The sequence below is a fragment of the Oryctolagus cuniculus genome, chromosome 4, assembly GCF_964237555.1.
Source record: "Oryctolagus cuniculus chromosome 4, mOryCun1.1, whole genome shotgun sequence".
In the NCBI taxonomy this organism is placed as follows: Eukaryota; Metazoa; Chordata; class Mammalia; order Lagomorpha; family Leporidae; genus Oryctolagus; species Oryctolagus cuniculus.
Window position 1 is genome coordinate 77,922,655 of NC_091435.1, and position 12,740 is coordinate 77,935,394.

Sequence of the window (12,740 nt, forward strand, 5' to 3'; positions counted from 1 at the left end):
TCTGACCCAGCTGAGGCTGAGCACAATGGGTCGGGTCTGGGTATGCCTACCTTCTCTGGCTTCTTATTCTCCCTCACCTTCATATTTTGCATGGTGATTTTCACTTTTTTCCTATCATTGGCTATCCAAATTCCCTCTCCTTTTTTCCCATCTGCCTCCACCCTGGACCAATCTGCGTGTACTTCCTCCATCTACCCTCTCCTGGCCTTCGATTTCAATCATCCAGGACTTTCCTATCCCCCAATTTGTGCTTCTTCAAGAATCACCATGCCCTAAAAGAGTGTTAGTTATTACTTCCAGGCAGAAGGCAGCTGACCCCCCACAACTGCTAGAGCCAGTAGACGTTGACATGCCTTGATGTAGGTGCCACCTGGCCCCCTGTGATCCTAGCTTACTGCCATGCCCCAGGATGATTGGTTCTGGACTGGGTTTAAAGTGTCACCCAAGGAAAAGGCCTAGGTCTTGACATCCAAGTTGTAGGGGGTTGGGCAGCAAAAAGAGGGAAGCTTCTGGCTATGCCAGGGAGAGGAAAGGAGATTTGGAGCCATGAGAGTCAGGGCCACATTGACCTCAGCATAGAGGTGAACCATAGTCCCACTTTATTTCCAATTTTAGGACTGAGCAGAGGTCCAGAGATATCTCTGCAGGGAAGGAAAGTGGGCAAACAGCACAACTAGGCACTCTAGACCTACTCCAGCTAAGCAAACTGGAAAACCCAAGCTCACAGTGGAGGAGAACAGAACTTAGGCTGTTAGAGGGGCGATCATGGGGGAGGAGGCAGTGCCACAGGCAGTGTCTATGAGCTCCTCCAGGGTAGAGAGGACGCTGATGTGCAGGAGACCCCATTCCTCCTAGTGTCTCTGCCCCAAGCTCTGAATGAAGTGGAAGAGGGGACTGTGCAGACCCTTAGGCTACCTGGGCCATCCCATTAGACCCTTCCAGCAGGAATGGGGATGGTTGGAGCAGAGCCACAGTGGACATGGGAAGCTGCACTGTGCAGGAGACGGAAAGGGCCAATCACTAAAGGAGCTTGACATAGTTTGCAGGGAAGAGTCCAAAGTAGCCGTGGCAACGACCCCGCCACCAGCCCTCATCCACCATCTCAATGTCAGTGATGATGTCATCCGGGTCGAAGGAGAGTTCGTCACTTCCCTCTGCAGAGGCAGTGGAGAAGACATCAGCATTGCCAGACAGGAGCCCTTCCACCCCCCTGCCCCTGCAAACGTCAGGGAGGGAAACAGGCCTGGCCTTTTTCTTGATGCCAAGCCCGGATCCTTCCCTGATCCCCAGAATCCATTCCCCTCTCTTGTGTCAGGGACCTCCCAGCAGCAGGCCCCTGCCAACCTACCTCCTTGGTAATCGTACAGGGCTATGGCTGAGATCCCCGCAGCCCCAGCCCCAGCACGGCAGCCTGATGCTCCTGCGCGAGGAGAGATACAAACACGGTCTCAGCAACACGGATGGGGCCAACAGATCCTGTGAGCAGGGGACACATTCGCTCCCTCGGCCCCTCCCCTACATGCGACTCAATTCCGGAGGTGCTTCCGCCCCACTGCTCACCAGCTGGGGTCGGGGGATGAGGGGGATCCTCAGGCTCAAGAACATCCTCGTAGTCCCCCTCCGCCTCGTCCTGCTCGTGCGTGGGCGCCTCCTCAACATCTTCATAGTCGTTCTCAGGTTCGGCATCAGGCTCCGCTTCGTACACGGGCTCCGCCTCGTACACGGGCTCTGCCTCATACACCGGCTCTTCCTCCAGCTCAAGGCCTTCTAGGGTCCTAGGGGGCAGAGCTGGGGGCTCCTCGTTGTCCTGGGGAGACACAGGGTGGAGCGGGGGGGGGGGGGGCGTTCCACTCACCAGGAGGACTCAGTAGACGCCCAGCGGAGGACTGGGGGGACCCACCCTTCACCAGCTCAGTTTTTCTCCCTCTCGCCTCACCTCCACCAAACAGCCTCTCCGAAAACACAGGCCCTCCTTCTCTGCGTTCCTCACCTCCCACCCTAAACACCCAATCAGGGAGGGGAGCGAGGGAGGTGTGAGGGGAGGGAAGTGGAAGGTGAGTCAGATGCCTTGGAAATCTCAGGCGAGAGCGCATTGCTGGGATAACCAACGGCGCTCCTTTGCTCAGGACTGGGGAGTGTCCCAGAGTGGGGACTTCCCGTGCCAATAGCAGAACCAGCCCAGGCACACGGTGATGGTTGGTCACTCTGTGGCTTGCAACAGCCCACCTCCCCAAGACATCAGGAGATGGGCTGGGGGCAGAGAAGCTCTGGGACCTGCTTACCTCTGGGGGATTCTGCCTTGCCGGGAGGGAAGGCGCTGGGCGCTCCCTGCTGGCTCTCGCAGGCTCAGGCTCTGACTGTGGAGGACTCGCTGCTGGAGGCCAGGCCTGTGGAGGATGAAGCATGATCTAGCCAGCAGGCCTCCACCTTTACTCTGCAACCCACCGTGAGCACGCCTCCTGCTCTGCCAGTCCAGTGTGTGCTCCGCCCTGAAGCCATGACTCTCCTCTTAGCTCTGCAGCAAGGGCGTATTTGTTGGTGATCTGCCAGCTAGTGTACTATGGAAATGTTGTCGTAGCTTTTGTTGTTTTACATCAGCTGGTCAAGGAGGCCCAATTACACAAACTGACATCTTCCTGAAGACAGGGGTAGCAGACTGCCCAACACAGGGTGTCTCTTGGCCCTAGTTTCTGCCAGTGATTTTGATCCCTAAGGCTCCTGTCTAGGGAAGAGATCCTGGAGGGGACTCCAGAGGCCAGGCACTCACCTCTGAAGAGATTTTCTTGGGTAATGGAGTTGGTGGTGCTGCCGGCTCCTCCACGGGCACCTCTGGCTGTCGAGCCTCGCGACTCATCTGGACCACAGCCTTCCGCTCCTGCTGCTGCCTGGCCATCTGCTGTGCCTTCTCCTCTTCCTCCCGCTTTCTCTTCTCCTCAGCCATGGACTCAAATTTTGCCTTCAGCCCACGGGCACCACTGGAAGCTACAGGCACAAGCAAGAAGAAATAGAGGGGCTGGCGCTGTGACACAGTGAGTTAAAGCCTTGGCCTGCAACACTGGCACCCCATATGGGTGCTGGTTTGAGTCCTGGCTGCTCCACTTCTGATCCAGCTACCTGCTAATGTGCCTGGGAGAGCAGCAGAGGATGACCCAAGTCCTTGGGCCCCTGCACCCATGTGGGAGACCCGGAGGCAGCTCTTGGCTCCTGGCTTCAGATCAGATCAGCTCCAGCTGTTGTGGCCATTTTAAGGAGTGAACCAGCAGATGGAAGAACTCTCTCTGTCTCTGTCTCTACCTCTCTCTGTAACTCTTTCTAATAATAAAATAAATATTTAAACAAAAGAAGAAATAGGGTCGCCTTGGATTAGGGGTGGGAGAAAGGGTGGTACTTGAAGGAAAGGGAATCAATAGCCAGGAGATGAGATGAGGAGACTCGTGGAGGGGAAGGAAAGGGATGCTGCTGGGGGAATAAAGGGGTTAAGAGAGGATGGCTGGAGCCGAAGCCTAGATTTCCATGCAGCTAGGCCATGTGACCAGAGGTTATTGCCCTTTCCAAATTGTAAGCCTTGGGGCCGGCGCTGTGGCATAGCGGGTAGAGCTGCCGCCTGCAGTGCCAGCATCCTATATGGGCACCAGTTCAAGTCTCTGCTGCTCCTCTTCCAATCCAGCTCTCTGCTATGGCCTGGGAAAGCAGTAGAAGATGGCCCAAGTCCTTGGGCCCCTGCACCCTTGTGGGAAGACCCGGAGGAAGCTCCTGGCTTCAAATCAGTGCAGCTCCAGCCGTTGTGGCCAATTGGGGAGTGAACTAGTGGATGGAAGACCTCCTCTCTCTCTATCTCTCTTTCTCTGCCTCTCCTTCTCCCTGTATAACTCTTTCAAATAAATAAATAAATCTAAAAAAATTATAAGCCTTGATGCCTTAACCCACATCCTTCCCTGACAATATTCCTTAGCTCTGGATGCCCTTTGGCCAACACCCATCCTCCATCACATCCCAAGCTCCTATCCCCATCCAGCCTTCCCAAGTAGTTCCCTATCCCACCCCCACTTCCTTTCCCAGTGCCTGTCTATCTCTGTCCTATTGACTTAGTTTTTCTAGGAGACAAAAATCGGAGAAGTGGAGACCATCAGGGTAGGGATCAAGTCTACGTCAGCTAATCTGGGTAGTTAAAGGACATGGAGGCAACAGTCTAGGAAGAAGCAAGGATATGAAAAGAGAGGGGGTTGAACACAGAAGGGATCACAAAGACTCACCAGCTTCTATGGGTGTCGTCTTCTTATAAGCTGTGGTGGGGGCCTCCATTTCGTTGAAACCTACAGCACTCTGCAAGTAGAAAACAGTATGTGTGGTGTGAGGGAGGGGAGAGGTCAGAGACCCAGAAGGCAGGACTGGGGGATAGGACCACCGTAGGAGGTGTTCCTGACCATTTGGTGTTCAACAGTTGCACATGGTATCCTAATATTGTTTTGTGGCAGAAAGAGGGGTAAAGAAGTTCTAAACTGGTAGGCTCAGCTCCCCTTTTTGGAAAGTTCAATGTACTTAGAATCTCAGGTTTCCAAGTCCAGTTGTTAAAATATAGCAGAGCCCCTGGTTAATGTTCACAGAGCACAGTGATGTGGGGTGGGAGAGACTAAGGATTGGGCTCAGCAATGCCAAGAGCCATGAAATTCCAAGTCTAACATCACTTTCCCTGGGCTTCATCTCTCTCTGCCTCTCCCTGCCTCCCTGTACTCTTGTCAGGCAAAGCTGAGGCTCTGAAAGGCACGCCCATGGGATGCTGAGGAAAGTCATCAGGGAGGCAGCAATGCTGGTAGCACAGACTCCAGGCCCCAGCACCACCACCCCATCCTTCCCCCAGCCTTGCTCTCGCTCATCTCTGTGCGCTCCCCTAGGTCAGGGAACTCTGCTCAAGGCAGCGGCATTCTGGTGCTTTACCTTATCCACTCGGTCCTTCTGGATCCCATACTGGCCACCAAAGCCCTTGGCATAATCTGCGGGACAGAAAGCTCTGAGAGTCAAAACAGGAGATTAGCATGCTGGGAAGGGGGAGGGAGAGGGAGCAAGGAGCAGACAGACCAGAAGAGAGGGACGTGGAGGCCACGGTGGGGGGTGGGGGTGGGAATCAGAGGCTCAAGAGCAATGGCCAGGAAGAGGAGGGAAAGCAAGAGGAGGAAAAAAGCTGGAACGAAGACGATGGCAAGAGGGAAACACGAAAACAGAAGTTACGGGTTGGGGGAAATGTAAAGAAAGAAAGGCAGCCACCCTTTATGACCGAGGGAAGAAGTAGATTCTCAGTGCTGGCTGTGGCAGAGGGAGCCTGAAGCCACAGTTACATCACACCACCCTTGACCACCCATAGCCTGGCTGGCGGCGAGCACCCCCCACCCCCGGGGCTTCCACCACGGCAGCCGCCCCACCTCACACACGTGCACGCACGTCCACTACTCATCCGCCTCTCCCCTCTCTGTGTTCTGTGGCCTCTGGGTCGTCTTCCAGAAAGGGAGGAAGGAGGATCTCTGCTCTGCTGCGGCCCACCCTCCTCCCAACCCCAACTCACCGCGCTGAGACTCATGTTTCTCCGTCTCTCCCTTGTAGTCATAGCCCAGAGCTGCCTTGTCCCGTTTATCCTTCTCCACCCCAAAACGGCCGCCAAAACCACGAGAGTAATCTAGGGTTGAAGGAGCAGCCGTGAGAGCCCACTCTCAGCCCACAGGACCCTGAGCGAGGACAGCGAAGTGAGAAGGAATGAATGCCGGGAGAGAGGTGCCTGGGGAGAGAGCGGGACTTAAGCACAGGTGAGTTAGCTGAGCTCTGCTCACTCTTTTCCTCTCCTCCCTCCGTGACAGCCCAAGATGAGATCATTTCAGTTTTCCCCCTTCTTTCAGGAAGAGCCAAAGGTGCTGGTGCTGTGGTGTGGTAGATTAAGTCCTTGGGCCCCTGCACCCATGTGGGCAACCTGGAGGAAGCTCCTGGCTTCGTACTGGCCCAGCTCTGGCTGTTGCAGTCTTTTGGGGAGTGAACCAGTGGATGGAAGACCTCTCTCTCTCCCTCCCTCCCTCTCTCTGTAACGCTGTCTCTCAAATAAATCAATAAATCTTAAAAAAAAAAAAAATGAAGAGTTGGATATAGTGTGGAGACATTTCCAGGAAAAAAAATGTCAGATACATATGAAATGTATGCCTTTCCCTACTGCCATATAATTGAACAGACATGCCAGTTAATAAGAAAAGAAAAAGGGAAAAAAAGAAATACAAACTAAAATATAACGATTTTTTGGCTCTAGTGAAGCTCAGAAGAATAGAACAAGAAAAGAGTCCCAGCCCCAGAAACAAACAGATGAGTCAAAGCTGAGTGTATGAGCTGACACTACAGAAACCCAAGGGTATTTTAAGTTCAAATTTAATGACTAGGGTTTAGGATCTGTGGTCCAGGGCTCCATTTCCTTCTTTAAAAAAAAAAAAAGATTTATTTATTTTACTTGAAAGTCAGAGTTACACAGAGAGAGGAGAGGCAGAGAGACACAGAGAGAGAGAGGTCTTCCATCCGCTGATTCACTCCCCAGTTGGCCACAACGGCCAGAGCTGTGCCAATCCAAAGCCAGGAGCCAGGAGCTTCTTCCGGGTCTTCCAGGTGCATGCAAGGGCCCAAGGACTTGGGCCATCTTCTATTGCTTTCCCAGACCATAGCAGAGAGCTGGATTGGAAGTGGAGCAGCCAGATCTGAAGCCAGCACCCATATGGGATACTGGCACTGCAGGCGGTGGCTTTACATGCTATGCAAGCGGGTGCTATTTTCTATACCAGAATGGAGTAGGGAGGGAGGAAGCCAGAAATGAAGGTCTGTCCTCTTATACAAAGTAAGTTGAGAAAAATTCTATCTTTCCAAGAAAATGGTGAGAGGGCTTATAGGCAATTCAGTGTTTAATAAAGGGAGAAGCTTATCTATGAGATTTGGAAATTTCAGGCCTACACCTGAGTGTGGAATATGAATATACATTTTTTTTACTACTACATGCCACAGGAATACCAAGCTGAGAAATAACATAAATAATGATCCAGGAAAATATATGCCATGGAAGGAATAAACACAAGAAAGATGGCATGACTATAAAACAAAGCAGACCTCAAGGTAAAGCACATTGTAACAGATAAGAAGGACATAACGCAACGGTGAAAGCACAATGTGTCATTCTTCAGGACTATGTATACTGATATAAGCCCATTAATAAAGTAAAAATGCATCAAGCAAAAACTCACAAAAGTAGGGGTTAAAATACATTTGTGAGCATTTTTGAAAATTTTAACACCCTTCTCGCATTATTGATGAACATTTCAGACAAAAAGAAATCAGTAAAATTAAAAAAGATCCAAACATTATTAACAAAAAAGATCTAACTGAGTATTACAGAATACTGCACCCAAAAACTACATAATATAAATTTTTCATACACAGAGAACATTCACAAAAATAGACCATGTACTTGTTCATACAGTAAATCTCAATACATTTCAAGACTGAAATAGAAATTAGATTCTGATAACAGAATTAAATTAAAGTCAACACTAATAAAATTAAGAAAGTTCCCCTGATACAGCAAAAGTAGTGTTTAGAAGGAAATGTATAGTTTTAAGTGCCTAGAAAGGACATATAGGCTTGAAATCAACCTGGGTTTCTACTTTAAAGAGGAAGAGAGAGAACAAACTAAACCTACATTAAGAAGAAGGAAAAAATTGTAAAAATAATAAATTTTCAGTAGATAGGTAATAAAGTTAGTGAAGCCTAAGGTTAGATCTTTGAAAATAATAAAATTTTTGAAACTTTAGTAATAAAAATCAATTGAAAAGAGGAAAAACACAAATTAACAATAATAGAAGTAAATGGGCAAATCATATCACTATAAATCTTGTACAGAGTAAAAAGCAATTTATGCCAATAAGTTTGACAACAAAGAAGAAATGCACGAATTCCTTGAAAACTACTGCATATAATAACTGACTTAGGAAAATATAGAGAGACTGAGCAGAGTTATATCAGTACAAGAAATTGAACTGGACAAGGAAAACAATGAAGAAAAAAATAGCCCATTACCAGTGAGACTTTTAGAACTCAGCCAGAAGTAGAGGCAAAACTTCTCTGTGAGTGGTACTTAACCTACGACATGTGAAATTCCAAGAAAACAACACCTCTCCCCCAGTGAAATAAGTTCACAAACAAAAATTATAAACCAAGGAAATGAATAACATGAAGAAAAGAAGATTAATCAAACAGAAGCATTGGCACCCCAAGAACTGCAAATATAAGAAATATGAAACAAAACATAGAATATACTTAAAATCATTAAAGAGATTAAAATAAATAAAGAGATTAAAGAAGTGAGATATCATAACTAAAGCCAGAGTCATTAAGGGAAAAGAATGAGCAGATTTGCAATAGAAACAAAAGGAACTTCTGGAAATGAAAATATCTGAAAGCATGTTAAAAATTTAATCAGCAGATTAAACAGCAAGTCAACATACCTGAAGGAAAAATTAGTTTCATGTGGATCCAAGGAAATAACCCAGAATGCAGCCCAGGAAATGAAGAGACAGAAATAAGGAAGAGAAACTAAGAGACCCTAAGAAGAGAAGGAAAGGTTTAGTACACACCCAATGGGAGTTCCAGAAGAAGGAATAAATGGGAAGGAAAGGTGCCACTCAAGAGAACATGCTTAAGAACTTTCCATAATAAAAGTCATATCTGAGGTTGACGAGGATCACTAAGTTTCACAGAGGATAATAAAAAATAAACCCAACACCTAGATTATGCTGATGATACCACAGAGTATCAGAGACATAAAGTGAACTTTTAATAATAATAATAAAAAAAAGAGAGACAAGACATGTTACCTAAAAGGAATGATAAATAAATTTTTTTTTTTTTTATTTGACAGAGTTACAGACAGTGGGAGAGAAAGACAGAAAGAAAGGTCTTCCTTCTGTTGGTTCACTCCCCAAATGGCTGCCACGGCCGGTGCTGCACCAATCCGAAGCCAGGAGCCAGGTGCCTCTTCCTGGTCTGCCACATGGGTGCAGGGGCCCAAGCACTTGGGCCATCTTCCACTGCCCTCCTGGGCCACAGCAGAGAGCTGGACTGGAGTAGGGGCAGCCGGGACTAGAACCCAGTGCCCATATGGGATGCCAGCGCTGCAGACGGAGGATTAACCAAGTGAGCCACGGCACTGGCCCCAGTAAACTGTTACAAGAGAAATGTTGGAGCTAGTGCTATGGCGTATCGGGTAAAGCTGATGCCTGCAGTGCTGGCATCTCATATGAGCACCAGTTAGAGACCTGGCTGCTCTACTTCCAATCCAGCTCTCTGCTATGACCTGGGAGAGCAGTAGAGGATGGCCCAAGTCCTTGGGTCCCTGTACCCACATGCGAGACCTGGAAAAAGCTCCTGGCTCCTGACTTTGGATCAGCATGGCTCTGGCCGCTGCGGCCATCTAGGGAGTGAACCAGCAGATGGAAGACTTCTGTCTTTGGTCCTACTTCTCTCTGTACCTCTGTCTTTCAAATAAATAAATAAATAAATCCTTAAAAAGAGAGAGAGAGAGAAATGTCAGACAATGAGATAATATCTTCAAAGAGATAAAAGGAAAATAACAATGATTAATGTTGCAAAATAAAGGCATTGTACAAAGATTGGGAGTTGTTTTGTAGACCCACTGAAAGACTTATAAAAGGTGGCTGGCGCTGCAGCTCACTTGGCTAATCCTCCGCCTGCAATGCCGGCACCCCGGGTTCTAGTCCTGGTTGGGGCACCGGATTCTGTCCCAGTTGCTCCTCTTCCAGTCTAGCTCTCTGCTGTGGCCCGGGAGTGCAGTGGAGGATGGCCCAAGTCCTTGGGCCCTGCACCCGCATGGGAGACCAGGAGGAAGCACCTGGCTCCTGGCTTCGGATCGGCACAGCACGCTGGCTGTAGTGGTCATTTGGGGGGTGAAACAACGGAAGGACCTTTCTCTCTGTCTCTCTCACTGTCTAACTCTGTCTGTCAAAAAAAAAAAAAAAAAAAAAGGACTTACCAAAGGATATATGTTAGCAAGAAAGAAACAAACATAAGAAGTCAGGAAGAAACAATGAAATCCTGTAAAAAATCATAAGCTAGGAAACTGGTCAGTGTATTAGTCAAGTTAGATAGGTGATTCCGTTCATGGCTTGTGAGGTAGAAGATATAACAGTTAGGTAATAATGATTCATTTTTGTTTAAAAACAAGATAAAACTTGGGGCCGACACTGTGGTGCAGTGGGTTAAAGCCCTGGCCTGAAGCACCAGCATCCCATATTCGTGGTGGTTCTAGTTCCGGCTGCTCCTCTTCCGATCCAGCTCTCTGCTATGGCCTGGGAAAGCAGTGGAAGATGGCCCAAGTCCTTGGGCCCCTGCACCCACGTGGGAGACCCAGAAGAAGCTCCTGGCTCTTGGCTTTGGATCAGCGCAGCTCTGGCCGTTGCGGACATCTCGGGGGTGAACCAGCAGATGGAAGACCTCTCTCTCTGTCTATACCTCTCTCTGTACTCTGTCTTTCAAAGAAATAAAATGAATCTTGGGGAAAAAAAATAAAACCAATATACCAGACATCAATATGACTGGTAGAAAGAATGGAGTTTAAATGTTGTATGATTCCTATATTATTTAGAAAGAGATAATGATTACTTTTAAATTTAAGTCAAAGGTACATGTTAAAGGTTAGGGATAACTGTCTAAAGTAAAGGAGTAGAATATCTTATTTCCAATCCATCACTAGGGAAAAAAGGACTAGGAAACCTTGATCGATCTCACAGAAGGCAAGGAAGGAGAAAGAAGCAAAGACAAACTTGGACTAAAACATAAATAAAGTGGTGGGGAGCTTGGTCTTGGAACTAAGGGCAGCTGCTGGCAGCTATTGGGAAGTGAAGACTGGGCAGGATAGTGGCCAGGCAGGTTGCTGAGGCTGAAGTGCAGGGTCCTTGCCTTTCTGAGATGTGTGTTTCTCCACTTCTCCTTTATAATCAAAGCCAACTGCTGACTACAGAGGAGAGAAGAAATTGGTTAGTGTCCAAATTGACAGGTTTTCCCTTTCCTGGCCCATCCCACCCCCCTGACCCCCAGGCCAGCCCCAAAGGTAGTTTGTAGGGTCCAGGGCTGAGTATAAGCATGAAAACCAAGAAGACTCCGACAGGTGGTATGGAGGCAGGGAGCGGCAAGCTCAGGACACAGTTCTAGATTTAAGTTCCACCTCCCCTACCTACAGCTCTCTAACTTAGTGTTACTGTCTTAAATTATGAGATGAAGAGAGGCACAGCTGTCTCACCTAGTGCAATTGTAAAATGCTTCCTCTTCATTTGGACTAATACAACAGCTAAGAGGGACAGGAATATAAAGTGTCTGCATTGGGTCGTTTGCTAAATTAGTGCTTTCACAAAACTAAAATGGAGATAATAGTTAGAAAAGTGTCTTGTAAGCTATAAAGCCCTTAGGTCTCTGCAAGAGGTATTAGTCTGTTCCTGGCTAGTTACACTGTATTTCTTGTCTTTCATTTCTGAATAGTAGAAACTCAAAAATGGATTTTGGAGAGAGTCTGCACGCGAGCAAGCTCCAGAACTGGATGAGTTGACTGGAGCCTACCAGTGTGTAGAGCTACGTTCCTAAACAAGTCTAGGTTTTGCATCTTAAGAATTAGTAGTAAGGGCTGGCGCTGCAGCTCACTAGGCTAATCCTCCACCTAGCGGCGCCAGCACACCGGGTTCTAGTCCCGGTCAGGGCGCCGGATTCTGTCCTGGTTGCCCCTCTTCCAGGCCAGCTCTCTGCTGTGGCCAGGGAGTGCAGTGGAGGATGGCCCAAGTGCTTGGGCCCTGCACCCCATGGGAGACCAGGAGAAGCACCTGGCTCCTGCCATCGGATCAGCGCAGTGCGCCGGCTGCAGCGCACCGGCCGTGGTGGCCATTGGAGGGTGAACCAGCGGCAAAAGGAAGACCTTTCTCTCTGTCTCTTTCTCTCACTGTCCACTCTGCCTGTCAAAAAAAAAAAAAAATTAGTAGTATGGACTATTTCTTGATTTACATCACATTGGTTGTTTAGGTGATTCCGTTCACGGCTGGTGAAGTAGAAGATGTAACAGCTAAGCACAGGCAGCCAAGAGGGAGCCCAGATGGAACAGGAAAGTCTATCCTGATTACAGAGAAATATTCATATATGTTCATCTTCCATTGTTGCCTTTAAAAAATTACCTTTTGGGGGTAGGCATTTTATCTGGCAGCTAAGCCACTGGTTTGGATGCCTGCATCCCACATCAGAGTGCCTGGTCTCTAGTCCCACTCTGCTCTTCATTCCAGCTCCCTGCTAATGTGCACCCTGGAAGGTAGCAGGGGATGACTCAAGTACTTGGATCCCTGCCACCCATGTGGGAGAGCTGCACTGAATTCTGAGCTCCTGGCCATGGCCTGACTCAGCCTCAGTCATTGCCAGCATTTGGGGAGTGGACCAGTGGATGGGAGCTCTCTCTGTTGTCTCTGTCCCTCAAATAAATAAAATAAATAATATTTACAAAGTGTAGACCTGTTGACATGTTTATAATTAATAAAAATAACTTTCTTTACTTGCCTTTCTTTTATAGTATGTTTTGATTTTCCCTTCAATGCAGCCCATTAACATCCCAGCACTTAGCATGAAGGATTAAGGCTCACCTAATTAACAACTGCTGGTAAAAAGAAAAAATCTCAGTGAGC

At 48.2% G+C, this 12,740-nt stretch overlaps 1 protein-coding gene across 1 annotated transcript in view; it reads right to left on the reverse strand.

The window, feature by feature from the left end:
* Positions 1–576: 576 nt before the first annotated feature.
* HCLS1 (hematopoietic cell-specific Lyn substrate 1) overlaps positions 577–12,740 on the reverse strand; it is a 32,309-nt gene continuing 20,145 nt past the window's right edge. Inside the window, exons 6-14 of the mRNA XM_008266857.4 lie at positions 10,987–11,041; positions 5,558–5,668; positions 4,936–4,991; positions 4,254–4,323; positions 2,768–2,982; positions 2,283–2,387; positions 1,561–1,807; positions 1,349–1,420; positions 577–1,154 (exon numbers count right to left, since the gene is read on the reverse strand). Of these exons, the coding sequence (XP_008265079.3) occupies positions 1,021–1,154; positions 1,349–1,420; positions 1,561–1,807; positions 2,283–2,387; positions 2,768–2,982; positions 4,254–4,323; positions 4,936–4,991; positions 5,558–5,668; positions 10,987–11,041 (1,065 nt within the window). The 3' untranslated portion in view covers positions 577–1,020. The remainder of the gene's footprint in view (positions 1,155–1,348; positions 1,421–1,560; positions 1,808–2,282; positions 2,388–2,767; positions 2,983–4,253; positions 4,324–4,935; positions 4,992–5,557; positions 5,669–10,986; positions 11,042–12,740) is intronic.